This window comes from Pongo abelii, chromosome 3 (assembly GCF_028885655.2).
Source record: "Pongo abelii isolate AG06213 chromosome 3, NHGRI_mPonAbe1-v2.0_pri, whole genome shotgun sequence".
Lineage (NCBI taxonomy): Eukaryota > Metazoa > Chordata > Mammalia > Primates > Hominidae > Pongo > Pongo abelii.
Window position 1 is genome coordinate 180,818,149 of NC_071988.2, and position 27,488 is coordinate 180,845,636.

The 27,488-nt window shown below is 39.9% G+C and overlaps 1 protein-coding gene across 7 annotated transcripts in view; it reads left to right on the top strand.

Moving 5' to 3' along the window:
• FNIP2 (folliculin interacting protein 2) overlaps positions 1–27,488 on the top strand; it is a 137,838-nt gene that overhangs the window by 59,957 nt on the left and 50,393 nt on the right. For 4 of the 7 annotated variants that reach the window (XM_002815254.6, XM_063723702.1, XM_054554648.2 and 1 more), the window contains 7 exons: positions 167–313; positions 2,586–2,686; positions 2,791–2,862; positions 4,256–4,356; positions 4,530–4,619; positions 6,122–6,193; positions 22,071–22,200. In XM_002815254.6, the coding sequence (XP_002815300.2) occupies positions 167–313; positions 2,586–2,686; positions 2,791–2,862; positions 4,256–4,356; positions 4,530–4,619; positions 6,122–6,193; positions 22,071–22,200 (713 nt within the window). The remainder of the gene's footprint in view (positions 1–166; positions 314–2,585; positions 2,687–2,790; positions 2,863–4,255; positions 4,357–4,529; positions 4,620–6,121; positions 6,194–22,070; positions 22,201–27,488) is intronic. The other 3 variants (XM_009240411.4, XM_054554649.2, XM_054554652.2) reach the window with 1 other exon arrangement.

Sequence of the window (27,488 nt, forward strand, 5' to 3'; positions counted from 1 at the left end):
CTTCCCAAATCATGTTTTTGTCATTACTGGGGGAAAAAAAAAAGCTTCTGTTTTTTGATGCAACCTAGGCACCAGAATGCTTTTAAAAAGGAATTCCCAATGAAGAACTGTTGACGAACCTGATATACTTAGTAATCTTTTACCTTGCCTGTCTCTCTTAACCTAGAAAACAGAGGATGTTCCTATTAAAATATCAGCCAAGTGCTGCCAGGGAAGCAGCAGTGTCAGCAGCAGTAGCAGCAGCAGCATCTCTTCCCACATTTCTTCTGGGGGATCTTCACACCATGCTAAGGAACAGCTTCCGAAGTACCAGGTACAACCATCCCTTCTGTGGGAATAGCCCCTGCGGTTAAAGTTATTTATTGTAATTTCTCCTCGGGAAATAATGCCTGCTCGAGGGCTCTACTCCAGGAATATGAGGACAAGTATTCAACAGAGTACTCTTAAATGTTTCACATCAGTGTTGTTTTTGCTCTTTGGCTTTTATCTCCAATAAAAACTGTAATCAAGTAGAGGTAATACAGGCTTCTGTGAACTGGATGAGGAAGAAATATTGCCAGTCAGGTAAATTACCTTGCTTTGTTTCCTTTGCTCTCTGATCCAGAATAATAAACATGTACTTTCCAGTTTTGTTATAAGAATTCCTAAGGATTCTGGGAATGTATATGAGCATCCTAAGAAAATAGAACATGCCAGTAAAAGGAAGAAAGCCTTGTATGGGAACAGAAAGAAATGGCAAGATCTAATCTGAGTATGAAGGATAAAAGGCTGATGGCATTCTTTACACTGTGTGTGGGGGGTGTGTGTGTGTGTAAGGATAGGGGTTAAGGTTATTGAGAAATATTGGCTAACAAGATAAAAAGGAAGAAGTGTTTTATAAATATTGAATGACAAAAGGATATTAATTGATGGAGGACATGTTGAACTTTTTCTTAAACCCATGTAGAATCTTTTCTACTATTTTGCTGGAAAAACAACACTAGGGAAATTACCAGCAAATGGGTCCAGAGGACTTTGTTAATTTCATAGTTAGGATTTGTGCCATGCATTTGCCCTTTTTGAGACACCGTGCTCCTGGGTCTCACAGCAGTCTGCAGTTTAAAAAGTATGGAGTAGAATTTTCAGCAGGTTGAGAATCACAGTTGGCATGTGGCCCTTGTACCCCAAAAGCAGATTATAAATGAAGGAGGTGGGTGGAAGTTAGTAATAAAGAATGTGAAAACCAGTTGGTTTCTGTCTGCATATAGTGGGAAGAAGTTGGTATGAGCTATAACGAGAGAGAGGAACCTAGCTGAGCAGGGCTGATAGATTTATCTTTCTCTTTCCGCCTCTGCAACCATGTATAAGTATTTGTGCGTCAGCGTATGTATGCTTGTGTGTCTATGTGTGTGTATGTATTTGGAGTTTTAAAAAAAGATTCGGAAGAGTATGTTAAGGGTGATTCCCATGTTTTTCCTTGGGTGGAAAGCACACTGACAGAGAATCTAGTTGGTAGGTCGGGGTGCAGAGCCATGGTTGCTTTGGTGGCACACCGGTTTGCTTGGCATTCATACCTGTCCTGTTCATCAGTGTGTCACCAGCACTTAGCACGGGTGCTCAGAATTCTGCATCCCAAGACACTCATTCAGATGTCACTAGGTGAATGAATGTATTGGGGTATACGATTCTAGAGCTCCAGGAGAGCTCTTGGTCTAGAGACAAAAATGTAGGAGGTATTCTATGTAAATAATAATCAAAATCAAAAGAATGGTTGAAAAGGCAGGCAGTTAGTAGGGTTGACCTCCAGGCAAAACCACAGTAAGGGATGATCTGAGAAAGAAGAGATTCAAAATGGAAAGTCATGAACAGCATCAAATATATTGAGAGAAGTTTAATAAAGCAAAGTGGAAACGGTCCATTGGATTTGACCAAGAGGGAGGAGGTCATCATTGGAGCAGTTGGACTAGTTTGAGCTAAGAGGTAAAGTCAGGCTGTGGTAGATTAACAAGCCAGTGACAGTAGAGGAAGAGGAGGCAGGCAGTCCACTCTTTGGATGGTAAAAGGCATGAGAGAGACTGGTCAGAAGCTAGAGGGGTCAAGTGTTTTTGAAATACTTTTGTGAAACTTCAGAGTTATCAGACCATCTGTTATCTTTTGGGCATTATCTGCAGCAATGGGCATTTTTTATTCCACACTGTTAATTATTTGGCTGAATAATACTGAACCATATTTTTTTCAGGATGTTTTCTTAGTACCAAGAGAAGAGTTACGGTTATTTTCATAATTTAATCTTTGTATTTAGAGTTTATAAATGGAGATAATAGTAATCTTTGTTTCTCATAACACAAATAAAAATGAACTCTGATAAAACACTTGGATCCTATGTGATGATGTTGTGTACAGAGAAGAAATCACAAACATTAGTAATACTTTGGGGGGAAAATAGGCAATTGCCATTATAAGTTAAGATTGTAAGATGACCACTTGAAGCTTTGAGAAATAGTTTTAAACACCGATGACACTAATGAGATTAATAAACATTATTTTCTGTTGCATTGCATGTCATGTTCCATGTACTAACTTTGATTTTGTTTTCTTGCATGTAGTACACAAGACCAGCTTCCGATGTCAACATGTTAGGGGAAATGATGTTTGGCTCAGTTGCCATGAGTTACAAAGGCTCTACCTTAAAGATACACTACATACGGTGAGTCTGGACTTCCTTTTCTGCTAGTTTTGAGAAGTGGAATGGTGGTATTGACTCCTTAACTCATAAATTTATGTTTCCCTTCTCCTTCCCCCCCTACCCAGTTCTCCTCCACAACTGATGATTAGTAAAGTCTTCTCTGCTAGAATGGGCAGCTTCTGTGGAAGTACAAACAAGTAAGTGTAGGATTTTGCATTCCCCACCCCCATTTTTTAAAGTATGTATTTCTAGATAGACTAATTCTTTAAGGGCCATAAGGCATTTTGAAATGACAAGCAGAATGAGTCCAAATTAACAAAGGGGTTTTAAAAGTGGCTACTGTCCTATAAACAGTGAGTGGGAAAAGACCTTTGACTTTATTAGGTGGCCCTAAAGACAAATGGCTGTCTTTATATGTTTTGAGTCTCCATCTGTTACCCAGTCACCGATTTTTAATTTCCTGGGAAATCAAAAATAAAGAACAAAAGGGAAGGGGCTACATTATTCTGAAATATCTGAGAACTTAAACTCATTTTGGCATATTCATTCATGTATTTTGAACTTTCAAGCAGAAATATTTCATATACTTCATTTTTTAAATAAAACAACAAAATACCAGTTGTACTTTGATAAATTTGAAAGAAGGGCTTGTTATAAATTAAAGGACATTCTTAGGGGTCAAGTGAAAGCTGTTTTTTCTTATCCTGGGAAATTAAAAATATTTCTCTATGTATTTGAATACCATTAAGTGAGTCTTGGCTTACTCTTCAACAAAACAGTTTGAACATTTAACATTGGAATGTCATGACTTAAGCCAATATGAGAATTGTTATTTATTTCTTATGAGATTTGTTTTTAACAGACCCTTGGGATTACCTGAACATTTATTGCATTAATTCCCTTACATGCAGATTTAAGTAAAAATTATTTTGGCTTCATTATGGTGTATTATTCTCAAAGTCTTTTTGTCATTGTTTTTGTCAGTTCTACACACAGCAAAAGTCTTTAGTTTAATTGTTAATAAATACAATAAATTGTTAAAATCTGCTTCCCTCACATTTTTATGAGTAATTCTTTTTAGAAGTTGTGAAATGAAACTCCTATAAGAATTATAATTTCTGTTGCATTTTATTCCTGAAAAAAGTTGCTGAATTGCTCATTGATGTTAACCAAGAGTAAAAGTGAATTTCATTTTGAGAGTTTATGTAAAATACTTGAAATGAATGTCAACAAGTTGGCTGTCAGTTGCTAAAGCAAAATGTAGAAATGAATAACAGTATCTCGGTTGTCAGTCACTGAAGCAAAATTTAGAGTTTGGTGTCTCATTATATAATATGAAATTGTTAGAAGTACAGTTGTTTAGTTACACGGGTTGAGCTACCTCCAAAATAGCTTTTGTTTTCTTCCAAAAATTCACCTGAAGTTGCAAATTTAATTCCCTTTGGTAGATGTGAAACTTTGTTTATAAAGAAAGTATTGAGTGACTGATCAGTCGTTGTCTATATTTGGAAGTCTATTAGAAAACAGCTTTGGTAGCTTCTTGACGTTTTTGTCCTCTTTCTCCTTTTCCCCCCCCATCTCCGGATATAGCTTGCAAGACAGCTTTGAGTACATCAACCAAGATCCTAATTTGGGAAAACTGAACGCAAATCAGAATAGTTTGGGTCCTTGTCGTACTGGAAGTAACCTAGGTAAAATCAGACACACAAACAAATTCTTTCTTTCTGAATACACTATTGTGGGTGTGTGTTTTGCTTTATTTGAGTTTGTTGTGGGGTTTTTTTTTTTGCGTTATCTTTAATCTGTGTTTATTTTTTGTGTGTGTGTGCTTTGTTTGCCCTCTTCTGTGTGTTTCCATTTCTAGGTCTGCTGCAAGCATGCAGCAGCAAACTGCTGCAGGGGGTAGCTGAAGGAGGACCTCTCCGGCTCACCCGGAGTGCTTCTTTCTTTGCAGGTTTGTGTGGAATGCTGAGTACAGTGTGACCCACACATATTAATAAATCCTGTGCAGGTTCTTAGGAAAAATCCTACTTTTGCCTCTCTAGAAATCCAAGGGGCTCTTGTGATCACAGATATTGGTTTCAAATGCGGCCAAATCCATGGTGTTTTGAAAATTCCGCCAATGAACCTCTCTTGTAAATGTCTTCGCTAATACTCTAGTGTAAGCTGATTTTGATCTGAAATGAGCCCTTAGTATTTCGAAGAGGATTGTTTTTTCTGATTTTTCTGGGCCTCTTCTGCTACTATGAACTGTTGCCCTTTGCCTTGGTGTCTTTTATCCATTTATTCAACTGCATCCTTACCTGCACGGAGTTTCATTAAAAGTCACTCTAATAAGAGCATGGAAGACTTCTCTCTCTCTCTCTCTCTCTCTCTCCCTCTCTCATTTAAGTAGTGTAAATACAATTTCTAGGTTATTTACAGGTATAGTCATCTTGGTGTCTCTGAGATTTAACTTGTCTTAGCATGATTAACATGTGGGGAACCTCCATTACTAACATTTAAAGTTGTGAGTATAGCAAATGGTATTTTCCTTTCTGTTCCTTGTAGCCTGAAATATGCTAAGCACCATAGTTAACTGACACCCTAATGAAATTGACACGCTCCTACCTACTTAGAGTGAGGAAAATGCGTTTAAATACTCTCCTTAAAATTGTGAAAATAAACATGCTTCAAAAAATAGCTGTCAAATATAATAATCAGGCAGAGCACTGGGCTGCTTGTCCATTTAAAACTTCACTACAGCAGCATCACATCTACCTTCTAGCGCAATAAGTGTACAGCTTAGGTCAATCTGAAGCATTCCTAGAAGTCTATAATACTTCAGAGTGTTTTCCACAATTCATGCCAGAATATGAGTTTTTCTAAGTAACTCTACAATAATACTGTGTTTGGGTGTATATGGAAAGAAATGGAGGAAGAAATATTTGAAAATGAGTATAAATGTTTTCTATCTGCCAAGAGAGTGGGTTATAAACAGAGAAACATTTTTTGAATTTATGAAATGGTTTTCAAGTATTTCTCTTCCCTAAGTCGCCTACAGTTACTACCAAAACTGATTATAAAGCATTTTGAAAATACATTGCTATTTAAATACTACTGCTAATGAGGAAAATGGCTAAAAAAAATCTACCTGAGAATGTTTATTCATTGCATCAACTGCATGAATCATTTATTATTCAGAGTTTTTTTTTTAAGAGTTGAACATCACTCAGAAAAGTTTGTGTGCTTACAATTGAATACAGGCAGATTTTTATGAGATGGTTACTTGGTTCTCTTTTTTTCTCATCATCTTTTTATATATTTAATTTTGCCTTCTAGTTAATCTCTATTATAAGCTTATGCCAATCATCAGTAGCAGTAGCCTACTTTGAAATTTAAAAATTACTGCAGTCATTTTAAAAACTTTATCTCTGAAGAGCCCAATAACATGGTTTTCTTGTTCCTTTATCTTAGCACACAGCACACCAGTTGATATGCCAAGCAGAGGACAGAATGAAGACAGGGACAGTGGCATTGCCCGATCAGGTACTGGTACTCCGTTTATTGGTTTAACTAACAGAGTGAACTATCTACAGTGGTATAGAAGTTGGGAAAGTAGAAGACAGCTAGATAACCCTCATCCTGTTCTTTGTTTTTTTCCTTCCTAAGATAGTCTGACGACATATCTAAAGATCTGAAACTTTAATGTACAGTATCCATGAGTGATTATGCAACATAAACTAGTTTTTTCTAACACTCAAATTAATATGAGACTAATGTTTGTTAAGAAATTTCTTTCCAGAGTGAAGCTTCCTTGAGCCCATTGTACTAGTAATGTGCTTGCTTGACTGTTGAGTATAGACTCAGAGGAAGAGAAGGGTTTGTGGAAGTAAATCTGTCCTGTGACAGTGGGAGGACCAGCCAGCTGACCTGGTCACCGTTTCTTCTGTTCTAGAGACATACTGATCTAGATTTTATCAGGTACCCTTCTCTCCTTGCCTCAAGGCCTAAACCTTTCTGTTACTGCTTTTAGGATCTCTTGGTTTCACCTTTTGTATGTGACCTCTTTTGAGTTTTGACTTGTGGTTCAAATCTGAGGTTTTGTATTATAAGAGAAGGGTGATGAATGAGTGAACTGAAATTCAAGGACTGGAGGTGGTGTGTGGTGCTCTGCCTGATGAATACATATCATACAGGCAGCCCCTACCTTCCAGTGAGACTAGGAGCACCCTGCTGGTTTCTCCCATGATACATGACACCTTCAACAAATGGGCCAGCCAGGCATTGCTCAGACTGGATCCAGGCCTCACATGATGTTCTTCTTGGCCTTTCACTAATTTCTCTGTCCAGCTCCTCCCCTTAGACACTACTCCAAGGTCCTTGTGCTCCTGTGTAGTCTCAGAGCCTTTTACCCCACTCTGTGCAACTCTGCTCTTGTGTTACTAAATGAAATGTGATTTGTTACTGAGTCCCCAGTTTGGTTTACATATGTCACATAATGTAAAGTATATAGCATTTTATTTGTCGTTAAAATTGATGTGTTTTGGTGTTCATAATCTTTTCTGTAAAGTTGAGCTGGGAACCTTTGGTCAGAAACTCTCATTGATCAGGCCCAGCACAGTGGCTCACCCCTGTAATCCCAGCACTTTAGGAGGCCAAAGCGAGCAGATCACTTGAGGTCAGTTCGAGACCAGCCTGACCAACATGGTGAAACTTCGTCTCTACTAAAAACACACACACAAAAAAAGAAATTAGCCAGGCGTGGTGGCGCATACTTGTAGTCCTAGCTACTCGGGAGGCTGAGGCACGAGAATCATTTGTATCTGGGAGGCGGAGGTTGCAGGGATCCGAAATTGCGCCACTATACTCCAGGCTGGACGACAGAGACTGCATCTCAAAAAAAAAAAAAGACTCATTGATCAGACCTATATCATTTTCACTTACAGCCCCTTTGGTACAACATAAAGTCTGAGAAGGTAAAGGGCAACTTATGAAGCACTAAGTAAACTGTTTTGGTTTTGTTTCTGTTTAATGGTGCTGAAGATAACTCCTCCAGTCTTTGTGGGACACTGTCAGATAACTGAGTTCTATCAGTTACTCAAGGACAATAAGCATGTGTTACAGAGCTTAGTGTCCCAAAGCTCGGCTCCCTGCCTTTGTAACCACCCGCAACCCAGCCCCTGACAGGACTGGCACTAGGGCTTTGTTATGGTTGACTTTCCTGGCAAAAAGATGTGGGCCTCACCAGAAGTCGCAGAGTGGGAAGCACAGCCCTAGAACCAAGATCACTCTTAGTCAAAATGGCTGTCTTAGTGGGTGACAGAATTTAACATGTTTGCCTCTGTGTGGTGGGAGCTCTTTAGCTCTCTGTGAAAGAAAGAAAGATGAGCAACATTCTACTGGGGCCCGTTCTGAACACCGACATCACAATTTCTGTACAGCTGTAACCTTATTTGTTTATGCCCCTTTTTGTTATGGAGAAAAGATTCAGGGAATTTGAGGGACCTAATAACAAAGAAACATTATTAGGAAAAGTTTGGATTTTCCTAGGTAACTTTTCAGTTTATAATATAGTTCATATAAATGGTTCATGTTGTACAGGTTGAAATCTTACTTGTTTTGTATTCAGATTCTAAGTTGCTCCTGAAACTGCTTTTCCTTGCTCTTTGAGAAACAGGAAAGTTGGGAAGCCAAGTTCAAATTAAAGTAGAAAGTCAGATTAAAAGTAAAGATTCAGCCAGATCGGAATGCTTTTTTGCAGTCCATGAGAGGAACTAGGGACTGACCAGATTGGAGGGAATAGGGGATAGGTGTTGATACCAATGTGAATTTTGAAAGCTGGAGAAGGCTGGCTTTCCTTGGTAGTTTGACTTCTATTCTGGGCAGTCTTTACTTCCAGTCTCCGGTTCTCCTGTTGGGAGGAAGGGAGCACAGATGGTGGAGAGGGCTGCAAATGGCCCTGAGTGGCATTTTGCTCTCCCTGCTATCCTGGTAGATGTGTTTACCTTCAGATATCATACCTGGGAGCGGTTCAGAAGTCACAGAGTCCATGTCAAGACTAGTGTGAGCTTCACACCTGTGGTGGCGTTTAACACTCTTTTAATGTAAGAACTCTTTATGTTCACACTGTAGTTTGTTCTCTAAGATTTCATCTCCTTATACCCATCTAAAATTGTGTAGGGATGAAGGTCCAAGTTCTGAAACAGAGCAGGAGCTCCAAGTGTGAGAGTTAAGTTAGCAGTAGAAGATGTAGAGAAATTAAAGACATAAAGATATTATTTATTCTCTTTTAGGCCTGCTTTTTTTTTTTTTTTCCCTGCCTCTGTTGCCCAGGCTGGCATGCAATGGCACAGTCTTGGCTTACTGTAACCTCTGCCTCCCAGACTTAAGCCATCCTCCCACCTCAGCCTCACAAGTAGCTAGGACTACAGGTACATACCACCACACCTGGCTAATTTTTGTATTTTTGGTAGAGATGGAGTTTAGCCATGTTGCTCAGGCTGGTCTGGAATTCCTGAGCTCAAGCAATCCACCCACCTTGGCCTCCCAAAGTGCTGAGATTATAGGTGTGAGCCACCATGCCTAGCCTAGGCCTGCAATTTTTAACTTCCTGTCTAAATAGTTGATAAATGGGGAAATTTTTAAAAATAGTTTTATTTTCTAGAACAGTTTTAGACTTACAGAAAAATTGAGAAGGTAGTACAAGTGTTCCCATATAACCTGCACTCAGTTTACCCTATTATTAACATCTTATATTAGTATGGTATATTTGTTACAATTAATGAACCAATACTGATACATTACTATTAGCTAAAGTCCACAGTTTTTTTTTATTTCCTTAGTTTTTCATCTAATAGCCTTTTCTGGTTCTGGGACATTACACTTAGTTGTCATGTTCTTCAGGCTTCTCTTAGCTATGGTGGTTTCTCAGATTTTCTTTGTTTTTGGTAATCTTGAGGAGTACTGGTTAGGTATTTTGTAGATTGCCCCATTATTAGAATTTAATGTTTTTCTCATGATTACACTGAGGTTGTGGGTTTGGGGAAGGAAGATCATAGAAGTAAAGTGCCATTTTCGTCACATCCTATAAGGGTATATACCACCAACATTATTTATGACTGTTAATATTGGCCTTGATTACCTGGCTAAGGTAGTGTTTGTCAGTTTCTCCACTGTAAAGTTACTCTTTATTTCCTCCTGTCCAGGCTGTGTACTTTGGAAAGAAGTCAGGATGCTTACCCCATACCTAAGGGGTGGGGAATTATGCTGCCCCTCCTTGAGGACAGAGTATCTACATAAATTATTTGGACTTCTCTGGCATGGAGATATGTCTCTTCTCCCATTTATTTGTTTAGTCATTATTCTACTATGGACTCAAAGATATTTATTTTTCACTTTTGGCTAAAACCCAGTACTACTTCATTTCTATTATTTATTTATTTATTTTTTGGAGACGGTCTTGCTTGTCCCTAGGCTGGAGTGCTCTTGTGTGATCATAGCTCACTGTATCACTGCAGCCTCGAACTCCTGGGCACAAGGGATCCTCCCTCCTCAGCCCCCTGAGGAGCTGGGACCACAGTCATGCACCACCGTACCCAGAAATTTTTTTTTTTTCTTTTATGTAGAAACAAGGCCCCACTATGTTGCCCAGGCTGGTCTTAAACTCCTGGGCTCAAGCAATTTTCCCACCTCAGACTCCCAAAATATTGGGGTTACAGGCATGAGCCACAGCATCCCACCACTTCATTTATTTGTTGTTCAAATTGTTTCAGTTTTGACCATTGGGAGCTTTCTCAGTAGGCTCCCATGCTCCTTTAACATACCTCTATCTGTGAGGGGTTGGGGTGAGTATTTTGAGCACTTCCTTACTTTCTGGCAAGACAAGATGCTCCAGAGTCATCTTGTGTATTTCCTATCCCCGTCCTAGAATCAGCCATTTCTCCACTTATGGAATGTCTTTGGAAAAAGCAGCACAAGCTGGGGCAGTTATGGAGGGAAATGCATCCTCATTGTATTCTCTTTTGGATATTTTGAATATGTCTTCTTTACATATACAGATCCAAAAGATAGCTTTTTAAGGGGTTATTCTAGTGGTTCCCATTAGAAATTTTCAAGTAGGGTCTTGGGAGAGAAGAGGGTTAGGTTTCAGCCATCCTAGGAGGTTGCATCGGCAAAGTTCAGTGATTAATGGGACACAGGTTATGGAGGAGGAAGGAGGAACCAAGGATGCGTCTCCAGTTTCTAACCTGAGAAAGCAAGTGGAAGGTGAGCATTACCCAGTACAGGGAAAGCAGGAGGCCAGGTCGGGGAGACAGATATTGAGATAATTTTCTAGCTACAGAGATTGGGATACATTTTTACCTAGAAATGTCTACATGTCTACATGTTCTCCAGTTGTGCATAGTCAGCTGTAAGTTAGAAATAGGAAACTGGCTCTAGTGAGATGGGTTGGAGCAGAAGCTAAAATTTGTTGTTTTTTTTTGTTTGTTTGTTTGTTTTTGAGACAAGGTGTCGCTTTGTCACCCAGGCTGGAGTGCAGTGGCGCTGTCTTGGCTCACTGCAACCTCCGCCTCCCAGGTTCAAGCTGTTCTCCTGCCTTGGCCTCCCAAGTAGCTGAAATCACAGGTGCACACCACCACACCCAGCTAATTTTTGTATTTTCAGTAGAAACGGGATTTTGCCATGTTGGCCAGGCTGGTCTCAAACTCCTGACCTCAGGTGATCCACCCACCTCAGCCTCCCAAAGTGCTGGGATTATAGGCGTGAGCCACCGTGCCCAGCCAGAAGCTAAAGTTTGGAAGTCTTGAGTACATGAGTAGAGTAAGGTTCAGAGGGCTGGGATTGAGACCAGTGTCATCAAGCCTTGTCTACTGACCTGAATTCAGCTTTAAACTCTTCCTCGTCAAGGTGTTCACATCATTGATAAGTAAAATACTTTTTCCATTCTGTCTGCAACTGCATTTCCTCTGTTCTTAAAAGTGGTAAAATAAAGTCAGTATAAGGAGAACTTACAGTATATACTTTTAAACATTTTTATTTAAGTGCTTTGAAATGAACTTTCAGGGTAAGAATATACATTATCATAGTGTTCAAATAAGACATGTGTTTTGGTCACTCTGCAGATACAGGATGTACAACCATCCAAAATTTGGTTTAGATGTCAAGATTGATGACTCTACATGCACACACCAAGAGGATATGAAAAGGTTTATTACTCACATAGTGAGGCTGTTCTGGGGAGACAACAGGGTGGGCTTCTCGAGCTGGTTGGAGAATGTCTTGAGAGAATGGGACAGGGGATTACACTGGGGCTTTTATGGTGGTTGCGGGATAAGGCTGGGGTGAGGGTTGCTGCATATGGTTTGAAATTCTCACTGGTACCAAAGGAGTGAGCACCTGGGCTTTCCTCATCAGTTTGCCCAGGTGTGGAGCAGAAAGGGATGAGGGAGAGGAGAGTAAAGCTTAAAAGCTATCAGGAGTTGAACATCAGGAAATAAGTCAGGTTCTTTATTACAGTGTGGGACCATTGAATAATGAAGGATGGCATCCCATTTGTACTTGAACCCTTCACCAACTGAACTGATAGAGTGCTTTGTAGAGAGGAGCAAGAGCAAAGGAGGGTACTGTTTTTGTTTATTCTTTGTGTCAGGGAAAAGGCTGTGACACCCCATTGACCTTGCACAATTCCATACAGGCAAAGGCTTAATTAAGCTGCATCTTATCTGAGCCCTGGCAGTACAACTTGATCCTCCTGGAACACTTGCCTACCTTCCCCGGGAGGCTGTCATGATAGTTTCTCATCCACTCCAGAGTTCTGATGAGGTGTGGGACTTTCTGCCCTACCCGCCTCAGACTAGAGCTGCAGTATATAAAAGCGCGCAGCTGCAGTCTAGAACTGACTCCCCAGCAACAGGATATCCCACAACTTGCCTTGTAGGCATCTGGCCCCTTTTGTGTTGGTGTTGTCCTTTTTGGTGTGTGGGGCAAGGATCACTGGGAGCTGGCACCTTTGGCTTATTCTTCTTTTCACTGTCTATGTAAGTAATAAACTATCCAAATCTAAAAATGCCTGGTTGTATCTTAACCATTGAATCTTGGCCTTGGCCTTAGCCTTGCTTTGCCTTGTCTTCATATATGTGAGCTTGATAATCTGTAGTGTGGCTCAGTTTCTTATTTCTTTATACTTCTCCTATTTCAGATGTTTGGTATTTTCCTGGCATGGATATTTATCTTTTTAATTTCCACAAATTTAATTGGTCTTTTGCCTTAGCTTTTTCCTTTCTAAATTTGCATTCTTACATACCTGTTTAAGAAAAATTAGAAAGTAATGCAGATAGCAGTAAAAACTGTAAGGGATAAAGGAATAAATCTAAGAAAAAATATGTGATACTGGTATGGAGAAATTGTAATAACTTATATTAAAAGAACTAAATAAATGGAGCGATACATCAAATTCTGCAAATTAATCTATAAATTTAGTGTAACTTGAATTAAAATCCTTTGTGAAGCCAGACTAAATAAATTTTACTTAAATGAAATAATAAAGGACCACATTTTTATGCCCTCCATAAGTCTTTTGTAGACACCTCTTTCTTAGAGCCCAAACTGGATAAAAGACATAGGACACTAGAATAATTTGACACATAAATGCAGAGAGTGAGTTGGTTACCAAGGTGGCTCGCGTTTATACCTTAGATAAATTAAAATTTAAGGTGTTTTACCATACAACATATCCACGTAACAAAACTGCACTTGTACCCCTTATAAATTTTTTAAAACCTTTGTATAAATTTTTTTAATTATAGAAATTTTTTAAAAAGGAAAAAATTTAAGATGTTTTGAAATCAAGGTGGTAAAAACATTGGCTTTTTATTAAAGGGCCTTTATAGAAATTTTATTAAAACTTTAAAGTACCTGTTTGGCTTTGGAGGACCCTTTAAAGTCCTAAAATCATTTTGTGATTTGGGAACTATAATGTATTCCTTATAATTTGATTTTCCTATTAAATTAACATTTTTGGTTTATTTTAAGTGAAATTTTCCTGCTAGACAATAATTACAGCTATACTCATTTACCTTTTAAATGCTCCTATGTTTGTGTGTTGAGAAATACAATTGCTAAACTTTGAGGAACCTTGTATTTTTGCCAGTGTTTCAAGCTAAAACTTGAAGATAAGTAGTGTCATATTACAGTAAACAAAGATCATTATTGTGTTGTGGATGTAATACCCACTGTGTCAAACATATATAAAAAGTGCTCAGATTCAGAGCCATACTATCACTTATGTCATTCAAAAAATTATTTTTAATGAAGACGGGAAAAAAGAAAATCTAAATGCCGTATATACTGTGTTGGCCACAAGGAACTTTTAACAAATTCAGTATTTGAATTCTGTCTAGAAATGTGTTTCTCTAATGCTTCATTTCTGTCACACTTGAAGAGATGGATATCACTGTCATCCTGCACATACTGTTTGCTCATTCTTCATCCAGCAGCATTTCTTGAGCATCTCATGTGGCAGACATTTTTTTCTAGGATATGAGAGTAGATCAGTGGTCAAATGGATATTACCCCTGATCTCACAGATTTTATATTCAATAAAGGAGAGACAGATAATAACCAATAAAATGTAAGCAACCACTTACCACTGAGGAAAAGAAAACTTATGGAAGGCCTCTCTGAGAAGATGAAATTTCAGCTGAGACTTGAATGGCAGTAGGGACCAACTATGTGAAGATCACAACAAAGAGCATCTTAGGTACGGGAAGGGCTAGGGCTAGTGCAAAGATGTATCGTAGGGATGGGAGAGTGGTGCAGAATGAGCCTGGAGAGGAAATAAGGGGTCTGATCCACTGATACATTTTTTATTTTGATGGGATTGTTTCCACATGTATTTGAATGGCTGCTGAAGATAGAGAAGAGATAGGAGTTCTCTGCAGCATCCTTTCCCTAGATGTCTCCTTGCAAATGAAAATGCTTGGTAGGGCGTAGATCTGTTCTAGGGTCCTGCCCTGATCATTTGCTATAGCCCTATTTCTTGGACAAAGTCTGAAGGTGCTGCTTGTTTCGAACTGTGATCACATTTTTCAGCAGAATAAATAAGCCAACCTCAAAACTTTTTCCTTTGAAGAAACTGGAGCTGCTGCTTCTGAGTGCTTGACTTTTGCACCTTCTTTCTCAACTTACCACATTTTGTGGTTATGTTGTTAAATCCTTGAAGACTTTTGTTTGTTCTTCTTCTCCCTCAAAGTGTGAGCTACATGAGGGCAGAAACATACCCAATCTGTCATATCAACAGATCTGTTCCCAGCAGCTTATATAGTACCTGGCATATAGTATATGCTCAATGAATATTTGAATTGGGGGGGGGGGGGAATAAATCCATTCTATATATAAGTAGGAGTATGCTTGGATTTTTTTTTTTTTTGGTAAATATTGATATTATCTGGTTCTTTTCATATAGAATGTCTGGGATGTCCTCCCTTTTGAGCCTTTTCCATGGCTGGCTTTTGTTGGCATTTAAGTCTCAGTTGAGATGACCCATTTTCATAAAGGTGTTGTCGACCACTGATTAAAGAATTTACCTCTACCACCCCCAAAAACCTTTGTCCTAGTTACTTAGAGAAAATCGTGGTAACTTATTTTTATAGTAGTTACCACTGTCTGAAATAATCTTATTTATTCCATGAGTGTAAGTCTCTTAAGGGCAACTACTCTGCCTATGTCCCTTCAGTTTCCATCCTAGGTCCCTAGCATGGTGCAGGCACTTAGTAAGTGTTCAGTAAATATTCGTTGAGTGAATGGATTTGATTTAAGAGTTTCAGGGCCTTATTTGGTCAAATCTAAATTCGTTCATCAAATAATCACTACAGTGTTTTCTAGTAAACTGTCACAAGTAGCAAAAATTTTTTTTCAGAGAAAGTTAAACATTAATCTTGAACTTGATTGGCATATGCCAGGAACAGCAGCAAGCAGCATTTTAAAATCTTTAGATTGATTCTCTTTTCTTGTTGTTAATCTATGCAGGTATAAATGGTTGCTAGTTGAAGATACCTCCTTAGATAGGAGGGTGGGGACAAAAGCACAGTTGTGTTTAAGCTGGGCGTTAACCAGATATAAAATATTAACAGTAATCTAGTGATGGGACTAGTGTTAATTTTAATTTTCTTCTTAATGCACAAAACTGCCAAAGTCTTTGCAACCTATATGCATTAACTTTTTTCTAATTATAAAAGTATTGTAAAAGAAAAGCTCCTAAAAATATTAAGGAACATTTAGATATACCACTTTTAAAACTGAAACCGAGCCTGTGAATAATTTAACTAAAAGTCTTGGCGTTTGATAACTGAGGTACCAATTGGAGAATTTCTTTATCCAGTACACAGAGTTAACTGGAGGCACAGCTAGCACTGAACTCATGCAAAAGTTCTTTTCATTATCATGTAGATGCTAGGCCTATTCCAAAGGTAGTGAATCAACTAGGGGAGAGCCCATGTTGCTGTCTTGTCTTTTTCTTTTTAAAGAGATGAGGTTTCACTATGTTGTTTAGGCTGGACTCAAGCTCCTAGGCTCAAGCGATCCTCTGGGCTTGAGCTATCCTCCTGCCTCAGGCCACCAAGTTACTGGACAACATGCTTGCACCGCCACCTTCATGAAGCTTTCTTTTTAAACAAGCTCCCCAGGTGGCTCACATGTATACTAGCACTCGAGCATTGCATGCATTGCATCAGAAGGCCCTGCCATTCAGATAGTGAGCCAGGCTAACATTCAGATACACTGATGTTGACTGAATCCACCCTTTTGTCATGAAAATGGCAATTGTTTTCAGGTTAAGGTTAGTCCTCTTGCATTTGAAAGTTGTACTGAATTGTTATCTAGAGTATATGATTAACAATGATGTGCCACAGCACTTTTACATAAAAATCTTAAAATACTTTTGATGAGGAAACGCTGGATAGCACTAAGCCAACACTGTAATATAAACTGTCTCATTTGCATGCCATAAAAAGTGTCATTCAGCAGGAAAAAAGGAATGTTCTCTTTGATTTTTTGCCTTCCCTTGTTATGTCTCTTTTACAAGTTATAAGTTCTCATAATTAACTAATTAGAACTAATAATCTTCTAGTACACCAAGTTGTTTTACTTGGCCCACCTTTTCCGAGAATGATTAGAAGGAGTGAAAAGCTAACATTTATCGTGTGGGTGACTGGGTTAAGTGTTGTACGCGTATTGATTTGTTTAATCTTCACAGGAAGCTTATGAAATAGCTGTTTTTTCAAATTCTTCTTTGGTCTGCAACCCATGCTAATGCATTTTACATCATGATCTAGTAAGAAACATCTTTATATATTACAGAGAAGTTTCATGGATTAATATTAACAGTGCAATATACTCTGTTTTCTTTTCTGTTTTTTTAAATGTTGGTTTTGATCCACTAGACAATTCAGAATCCACTAGCAGATAGCAGCTTTTATGAAAAATACTGAGGTGTGGTACTTTATTGTCCCCGTTTTACAGATGAGAGAGCTGACAGGTTAAGTAAACTGCTGGCCAAGTGTCACAGCTACTAGACACAGAAGCAGGATGTGAACTAGGAGCCTGGACTCTTACTCAGTTTGCTAACCTGAATTATATAATACAGATAATTTCCAGAATAAATTGGACCTCAGGGTCTTCTCTGTCTTGTGTTGTAGGGGCAGAAAGGGTGTGATACCTTTTCTCACCCCTCTTAAGAGTCATAGCCAACACGCCTGTAACAAAATACAGGTTAACAAGAGAAAAGCGTAACAAATGATTTAATCAAAATTTTACGTGAAGAGGAGGCAGAGCAAGATGGCTGAATGGAAGCCTCCACTGATCGTCCTCCCTGCAGGAACCCCATATTTGAAAACTATCCACACAAAAAAAGCACCTTCATAAAAATCAAAAATCAGGTGAGCGATCACAGAACCTGCTTTTAACTTCATAGAGGGTGGGAGGGTAGGCGAGACAGTCTTGAATTGCCAGCGCCACCCCTCCCCAATCCCCTGGATGTGTGGTGCAGAAAGGGAATCTGTGCGCTTGGGGAGAAACTTTGCATTGGAATGCAGTGCTGCCAACACCAGGCAGAGCTCAGCTGGCACCCACAGAGCACTTACTCCATCCTTAGCCAGAAGGAAACGCCCATCCCAGCAGCTGGAACTTGAGTTTCAGAAAGTCTTGCCACCACGGACTAAAGTGCTCTGGGGTCCTAAATAAATAAACTTGAAAGGCTGTCTAGACCACAAGGACTGCAACTCCTGGGCCAGTTCTGATGCTGTGCTGGGCTCAGAGCCAGTGGACTTGGGGTGCACACAGCTTAGTGATACACCAGCCAGGGCAGCTAAGGGAGTGCTTGTGCCACCAATCTCCCAACCCCAGGCAGTGTAGTTCGTAGCTCCAGGAGAGACTCCTTTCTTCCAGTTGGAGAGGACAGGGAAACAGTAAAGAGGACTTTGTCTTGCAACTTGGATACCAGCTCAGACACAGTAGGATAGAGCACTGGGCAATGTCATGAGGTGCCTATTCTAGGCCCTAGCTCCCAGACAACATTTTCAGACACAGCCTGGGCACAAAGGAACCCGCTGCCTTGAAGGGAAGGACCCAGTACTGGCAGGATTCATCACCTGCTGATTTAAGGCCCTGGGTGAGACTCTGAGACATGACGTGACCTAGCACAGTCACTGCTGTGGTGGCTTTGAGGAGAGGCCCCTTATGCTTGAGAAAAGTGGTACCAGCTTGGTGGCCACAGTGGGGTAGAGCACCAAGCAGGTGCTTAGGGTCCTCAGTTCCAGACATTGGCTCTTGGACAGCATCTGTGGACCTGCCCTGGGCCAGAGGGGAGCCCACTGCCCTAAGGGTGAGTCCCAGGCCTGGCAGCATTCACCATAAGCTGACTGAAGAGCCCTTGGGAGTTAAGTGAACATCGCTATAGGCTAGCAGTAGCCACTGTGGGCCTGTGGTGGTGGTGGACATGGAGAGAGACTCCTCTGCCTGGGGACAGGGGAGGGAAGAGTTGGAATGACTTTGTCTTGTGGCCTGGGTGCCAGCCCAGCTGCAGCAGAACAGAGCACCAGGTAGATTCGTAAGGTTTCTGACTGCAGGCAGTGGCTCACAGACAGCATCTCTGGACCCACCGGGGGAACTTGCCACCTTTGAGGGAAGGACACAAGCCTGGCTGGCTTCACCACCTGCTGATTTTAGAGCCCTAGGTCTTGAGCAAACATAGGCAGTAACCAGGTAGTAGTTGCAGTAGGCCTTGGGCAACACCCAGTGCTGTGCTGGCTTCAGGTCTGACCCAATGTAGTCTCAATGGTGGTGGTCACATGGATGTTTGTATCACCCCTCCTCCAGCTCTAGGCAGCTCAGCAGAGAGAGAAAGAGAGACTCCATTTGTTTGGGACAAAGTAAGGGAAGAGGACAAGAGTCTTTGCCTGGTAATCCAGAGAATTCTTCTAGATCTTATCCAAGATCAGCCAAGGGGAGCGCAGTGTCAGTTGGCTTGGTCAGATACAGCTCTAGTGACCAAAAACTTAGATCACAATACCCAAGTCCCTTCAAATACTTGGAAAGCCTGCCCAAGAAGGGTGGGTACAGACAAGCCCAGATTGTGAAGACTACAATCAATACCTAACTCTTCAATGCCCAGACACTGACTGACATCCACAAGCATAAAGACCATCCAGGATCACGTTACCTCACCAAAGGGACTAAATACAGCACCAGGAGCCAGTCCTGGAGAGACAGAGATATGTGACCTTTCAGACAGAGAATTCAAAATAGCTGTGTTGAGGAAACTCAAAATTCAAGAGAACACAGAAGGAATTCAGAATCCTATCAGATGTATTTAATGAAGAAATGGAAATAATTAAAAAGAATCAAGCAGCAATTCTGGAGTTGAAAAATGCAATTGTCATACTGAAGAATGCATCAGAATTTTATATGGCATGGGAGCCTTCAGAGATACCCTAAGACCCAAGGGAAAACTGTCCCTTTTTATGCTTAGATTTGATGGAGTGGTTAGCCAGGTAGAACTGTGATTGGACAAAAGGGGGTTGATCTTATAGTCACAGACCAAAGGGGAAAACCCACCTAGGAAGGGCCCATCCTGATTCTTGATCTCTCTGTGTGGCATTTCTTCCTGTCAGGTATAGGACTGGACCCCTTCTGGAATTAAGGGTCTTAACGATCTACTTTCAGATAAAGTAGGCCTAAGAATTTCTTTATAGCCAGCTCTTACATAGAAAGGCAAGAGAATGTTAGAGTAATATTTCTAGGTTTCATGGCTGGCTTTGGGGGAAAAGAGGATCTAGTTTCTATGACTTGCCTTAATGAAGAGGAATTTTAGTTTCTGTGGTTTGCCTTGCAGGGAGGAGGGGGAGCAGGAGAAAGAAGCGCAGGAGAAGATCTGAGACAGACTTGACTTCTGAGGCCTTCCAGTGTCCTTTGGTTCAAAGTGCTCAGGATGCCAGGGCACCATATTTTGGGGTACCATTTTCTGAGCCCTAACACTATGACAGGAGAAAAGTATTTATCCAGCAAGTACCATCTGTCAACCTTGTCCTCTGCCTGCCAGAAGTTGATTTGCTCAGCATAAGGCAAGGAGAGATGCAGGACCCTAGAGATGTGGGAGGGGGCTTCTGGATTCTGTAGGGGACTTTGGGAACTAGGGGGCAGGACAGAAACGTCTAATTGGGAAGTTTTATTAACTAATTTTGTGTGACTCCAAGGAAAAGCTCTTTTCTAACTCCCTTCAAAACTCTCAGGAAAATTACCTGTTCACTGATACTTGAAATGTGGATTTGGTTTTGGGGATTTAAGTCTGGTCTCAGGATGGCAACCAGGTCAACTTACTGGGGCCAGCCACATGTAACAGTTTGGTTAAAAAAAAAAAAAAAAAAAGTGCCATACATTCAGGAAGCATTTGCTAATTGCCTACTGTGGTCAAGGCACCATTATGGGTACAATGGATGCAAAGATGGTTAAGACCTACCGAACAAATTTTCCGTGAATATCAGCTAGATAAAAGGAAAAGCATCTCAGAGACCTCTGCTTTGGAAAGAAACTTGAGTCATCATGTTCATTGATACTATTATAGACTTGTCCACCACTTACCCCAGTTGCCTAGCACACCTGGCATTTCTTATTAGTTGATAGCAAAGTAACTCCTGTAGTATTTAAGAGCTCAGGTCGGGGAGTCAGGTTATTTATGTTTGCCTACAAAAGTATAAATGTAATAGTTCATGTGGAGACACTGCTTTATCAAGTGATATTCTTGAGCATAGTATACTGTGTTTACCAAAATTAATTTCCTTTGCCCTGTGATTTGTTTCAGAAAATGTTGACTGGCCATCTGTAGCACCCTATTTTATTTTCCACTGGACTGAGTGACATTTCAATGTCTAATTCCTTAGCCTTAGGGAAGTAAAAGCAGAACAAGTCTGTTTTCTTCCATTCTTTCAAACCAGTAGATGTTCATCAAGCAGCTTGACTTGAAAGAAACCCATTGCCTACCTGAGAGGGACTAGTCCCTCCTCCCTGCCTGTTAGAAAAGTCTGGGATGGCACTGTCAGCTCATACTTCCTGAGACACAGGTGTAGGCATCTAATATGTAGCAGGAGGAAGCAGAGAAAGGTTCAGAAGCAAATAAGTAATCCAAGCAGAAAGCGTATTGGAGAGTAGAGGTTTCTTTTTCACAGACAACAGAGTAGCAGTGGGGGCTGGAGGGAAGGAGGATAAGTATTGTATATATGGAGATGAAGTTTGGGAGACAGGATACTAGGTGGGGAAAAAACTTATTTGCCTAATTTTACCTCAAAGTATAGAGTGAAGGAGTACTCAGGAGGAAATATGTGTAAAGTAAGCATTGTGTATGGCATTAGTTACCAGGTGGCAATATAGTTATGTTGTGTGGACCATTTTAGTAGAAATCTGCAATCTACAGCCTGAGTAATGATTATTTTGCACTTGTAATATGGGCCTGCTAATTTATGCACTTGCTACATCTGTGACTCTTATTTCCTTTAATTTGTGTTCCTTTTTAAAGGACGTTTTCTTTGCTGTTCAGAAATCTTAGGAAGAGAGAAATTATAGTCTCCCCCTGCTGGATATGACTGGTAGAACCTGAAATTTTAGATTACTTGGCATAGATATTTTTTTTCCAATTTTTGGATTGTATTAAAATACATATAATATAAAATTTACCATCTCAACCATTTTATTAGGTTGGTGTAAAGGTAATTGCGGGTTTTGTCATTTTTTAATGGTGAAGTGTACAGTTTAGTGATATTAAATACATAATAAATGTAGAGTTCAGTGATGTTAAATACATTCTTAATGTTGTGCATTATATAGCTACATGAGGACTAATTGACCTCAACTTTCAAATTCTAAATTCTTCCTACAGCCTCACTAAGCAGTCTTTTGATCACACCTTTCCCATCTCCAAGCTCCTCTACATCTTCTTCCAGCAGTTACCAGCGCCGCTGGCTTCGAAGTCAGACAACAAGTTTGGAAAATGGCATCATTCCAAGAAGGTGAGTTGCAAGTTTCGTCTTGCTTAGAAAAGTAGGAGTGTAGGCAGCTTGATGAAACTGGCAGGGCAGCTGTTCGTGCCTATTGTCAGTGGAAAAAGAACCAAAACTTTTTTATTAGCTTCAGCTGAGCCTGAAACTTTACAAATTGGAAGTTCTAAAAGGAAGAATAAATAAAAGCTGAAATTTTAAAATCTCCTCCTTTGGAAGACACTGGGAAGTATCTGGGTAGTTGCATCATGTTGAGCTAGATTGGGTGTTCATTTAAAATGGTGTGCTCTCTTTAAATTGAGTCCCTTCCAGATGTAGCTTGTATAAGTAATGAAGGGTGGATCAATCTCTTCCTTGGCTACAGTGATACCAGTGTGGTATTCAAAAATATATGAAGTCAAAGGTTTGTGATATATTCTCTTTGTAAAATGCAAATTGTTAAACTAAACAGATATGAACATGATTTTAAATAGAGATGGCATCTAGATATTTTCTGTCTTTATTTCAGTTGGTTTTGTGTGTAAAATGTACATTTGATGTTACATTCATAGCTTCCAACTTGTTCTTCCTACAATCCAAATACTTGAAGTGGAATTTTTATGTGTACCTATAAAAATTCACGTCAATTAACTGATTTAGTAAATTGACTAGTACTCAGCATACGTAGAGATCTGTGAAGGTATAAAACAGTTCAGCTATGTGCCTGTACTTGAATAGTTTCCAAGATGGTACATGATAAATATCACAGAGAGACATAAACTGCCATGAGACTCAGGATGGAGAAAATACAGTGATGGTCATGGGGGGAATTAGGGAGCCCTTCCTGGAAGAGATGGCACTGCAGGGACAAGCTGAGAAACTGAGGGGTCAGGGTGTGTGAGCAGCACATGTCAGGTTGCTTGCCTCACTTCTGTTCCTTTCACAATCCTAGGGAGCTAGCTGGAAAGAAAAAATTATAGCTTTGTCACCCGTCAAGAAGCTGCTTTTTGGTTGGTGGACTTTGAATGAAATGATTAAAAGCTTGGAATTTTGTGTGAACACAAGTCCTAGCTCTGTCACTCACTAGATGCCTGATAGAATAAGTTAACCTGGATTCTGAGTGTTGCATCGTCATCTGCAATGTGATAATAATACTAGCACAGCTTCAGAGTGTTCCTGGGAGGGTTAAATGAGATAAATCAAGTCTGGTGTTTAGCCAAGACATAGGATATGGGCAATAAAATGTGGCCAATGTGAATTATTTACTATTATTATTGCTGTCATTGTCATTACCATTACTGCAACTGTCAGGAGACGGCACCGCCACCATCCTCACTGTCATTATGACAGCTTCTGTGATTGGAAGAGATAGGTCTTGGAAAACATCCTCTTTCAACATCTCTTTTCTGAAAATGTTTTTTTATCCCTTCAGGTTTAAATCCAAAGTTGAAATAATGTTTCTCAACTCCTTCAAAATTCTTCAAAACTAATTTGAATTGAGATCTGGCATTGGGAGCTAGTGAATCTCTAGTGAACTTACACCTAAAATAAGTATCTTACATTCAGAAAGGTTGTGAATATGGTCAAGGCTGGCTACCTAATTTATGGGCCAGTGCAAAATAAAAATGTGGTGCCTCTTACCCAAAAAACAAGAAAAGTGTTATTAAAGGGACTAAAAAGGAAAAAAGTTTTTCTTTAAGAATACTTTATATGTAAGATATAATAGAGATGATAGTGACAGATGAATAATAATATAAACTTATAAATTCCAAACAATATTTTTGATGTCATAATTTTATATTATAATATCATTATATGATATCTTGTGTTGTAAGCCTTTTCTGCAAATACATTTGTTTAGTCATCAAAGTTTATAGTTTTAGCAACTTGGCTTTCAATGGATATAATTGAAAGTGATAGTCACTCCTGGCAAATGCAAGGTGGCAAATAATTTTTGATAATTTTTTACTTGGAGAAGGATCTTTCTGCTGATGCAGTGTTACATAGCTTTATGGACTATGACAACATTTGGATAAATTTTTTTTATTATTATTATACTTTAAGTTTTAAGGTACATGTGCACAATGTGCAGGTTTGTTACATATGTATACATGTGCCATGTTGGTGTGCTGCACCCGTTAACTTGTCATTTACATTAGGTATATCTCCTAATGCTATCCCTCCCCCATCCCCCTACCGGACGACAGGCGCCGGTGTGTGATGTTCCCCACCCTGTGTCCAAGTGTTCTCATTGTTCAGTTCCCACCTATGAGTGAGAACATGTGGTGTTTGGTTTTCTGTCCTTGCGATAGTTTGCTCAGAATGATGGTTATGGATAAATTTTTGATAAACTTTCAAGATGTAAATTTTAGTACATCTGGATCAGATGATTCTTGTTAAAGAGTTCTTTAAAAGATTTAATTCTTCACACAAATCCATTTTGAGTAAGTCTGAATTTAATTTTAGATGTAAATTTATACGAGTTTATTTTAATATTTCTTCTGACATTTCCTGTAACTTGTGGAGATCTTACAAGAAACTAAAAATGTTCTCATGAGTTATATATAATTCAAAAAGCCTGTTTATGCATTCTATCACTGTGTCCTCAATTACAAGGAAAAATTAATTTTAAAATGGCCTTCCTCTTTAATAATTTGTTGATCTGAAGCTTCATATGAAAACAGTGTATTTTTTTGTCCAGTATAACAATCTTTACATTCAATTTCTATTTCTATGCCTATGAATATTTACTTTGCAGTGTTGCAGCAGTTTTCAAAAACAGAGACTAAACTCTCTGCAGAATTATAATAACTCCTTGATATTCTTTATTGCAATGTCCCCATGTAGGCTTTTGCTTTGTGATAATTTACTGTCCTGGCGCTCAGGTCATAGAGTTAAATATCTGTGCGGACTCTATAGGGACAGGCTCCGGTGACTGATGGGCAAACTGGCCTCCCACCCTGGTTCCTGGAGCTACCAGAGTCCCTCCTCTCTCCTCTCCCCTATCTCCCACAACCATGGCTAATGCAGCTTCTGCTGTCACCACAGTCACAGCCATTAGTGTGGGTCCAAGACCCGGCAGTGCCACTTTAGAGTCTTGTAACACCATGGCCTGCCCCAGGCTTATGGGTATGTGCCTGACTGCTGGGCCAGTTGCTCGGTGTCTGGGCTGCAAGCCCTGGGTTCTGAGTTCATCCGTGCCCTCCCCATCATAAGGGTCATGGCTGACACTCCTATAACAAATACAGGTTAACAAGAGAGAAACATAACAATTTTATTTAGTCAAAGTTTCACATGACATGGAGCCTTCAGACATGAAGATTGAGGGACCCAAGGAAAACTGTATTTTTATGCTTAAGTTCAACACAGAATGGACTGCCATGTAGAAATGTGATTGGACAAAGAAATATGATCTAATGGTAATAGACTTAAGCAGGAAAACCCAGCGGGACCTGTCTTGTCGGAATTCTTTTTGACCTCTCTGTATAGCATTCCTTCCTCCCAGGTAGAGAGTAAGACCCCTCCGAAATGGGAGGGTCTTATCATCTATTTTCAGGCAAGGTAGGTCAGAGAAATTATTTGTGACCAGCACTTACAAAGGTGGGAGGAAGTTAGAATAGTATTTCTATAATAGGTTTTACAGTTAGCTTTGGGGAAAAAGAGGCTCAAGTGTTTTGATTCACCTTGGGGAACAGGAATCTTAGTTTCTATGCCTTTGGGCAGAAAGAGGAGTAGGAGAAGGAAGGGCAGGATGAGGTCAGAAAAGCAGGGTCTTGCTTCTGAGCCCCTGTCCTTCAGTTCAAAGTACTCAGCATACCAAAGTGTCATAGTTTGGGGTATCCTTTTCTGAGCTTCATTGTCTCATTAGACTTCATCCCAACACATGCTTCGTTGTCCCATTAGACTTCACTTACAGCACAAAAGTCCAAAGATAAAATTATTTAAAATTCAAAATGGTAATCACAGAACATTAAATGAAGCCTAGGGCATTTGTGAGAGGGGGGACGCTGTGTGTGTGGGGTCGCATGCCCATGCAGCCAGCCCTTAATAGAGTACTGCTGAACACCGAGAACATAAGTGTAGCAGACGTTTTGAGTTGATTACTGTGCCCATGAAGATCCCTTCTTTTTTTTTTTGAGACGGGAATCTCACTCCGTCGCCAGGCTGGAGTGCAATGGTGCAATCTCAGCTCACTGCAACCTCTGCTTCCTGGGTTCAAGCGGTTCCCCTGCCTCAGCCTCCTGAGTACCTAGGATTACAGGCGTGTGCCACCACGCCCAGCTAATTTTTGTATTTTTAGTGGAGATGGGGTTTCACCATGTTGGCCAGGATGGTCTCGATCTCTTGACCTTGTGATCCTCCTGCCTCGGCCTCCCAAAGTGCTGGGATTACAGGCGTGAGCCACCGCGCCCAGCCTAAGATCCCTTCATTTAAAGGATTTGTAGTTGATCTCTCCCTTTTGGCAGATATGTGGTTGGGAAAATTAGTTTTTTATGCTAGAGACAGGAGAACAGTGGGTACCAAACGTTATGATTGCTTCTGGCTTTGACAGAAAATTCATGGTAATTAAAAATGTCCTTCCTAAGAGAGTTAAAGGTAGCAGGGATGATAGTCACAGTTTCTGTTTTTTGTTAGAATCGGGCAACACTTTATTCTATAAAATAGAATGAACATGTTCAGTATTCACAATTCTTAACAGTTGGCTCCACGCTGACCTCAGGGCCCCCTGCTGTGCCAAGTGGTAGGCTTTGATTACTAGGTGGGGAATGGGGCTTGGGCATCTAACAGCTAACCTCAGGGATTCCATCACTTACCGAGGCAATTGAAACCCTAAAGAGCAAGGTATAATGTCCCAGGAAGCCTTTTGATTTGAATTATTAAATTGGACCAACCTTATAAAGTTGCTGATGGGATGTTCTTTGACCTACAAAACATTAATTTCATATAGTCCAATATAATACATAGATTCAGTATAAGTTCAAAACTGACATAAATAACAATTAGACTAAGGAGTCCTGATATCAATGATAGATTATTGAGATGTACTTAAATAGCTGTTTTTGCTTTAATTATTTATGATCTTGAAGTACTTACAATGTACATAAATGCTTATCCGTAAGTGTTAACAAAATTCTGTTTGATTTCTTTATTAGGAAAAAAATTTTGTGTAGCTGCAGCCTTTCCTTGACTCTCAGGGCTGTTGGCTGATCAGACTGCTTCCAGCTCCTTTCCTCAGTGCTCTGCATGGCATGATGCATTAACTAGCATGAGCACCAGCAGACAGATTAGGCATGGGGTCAGAATCCCTGGTCATTGCCAGT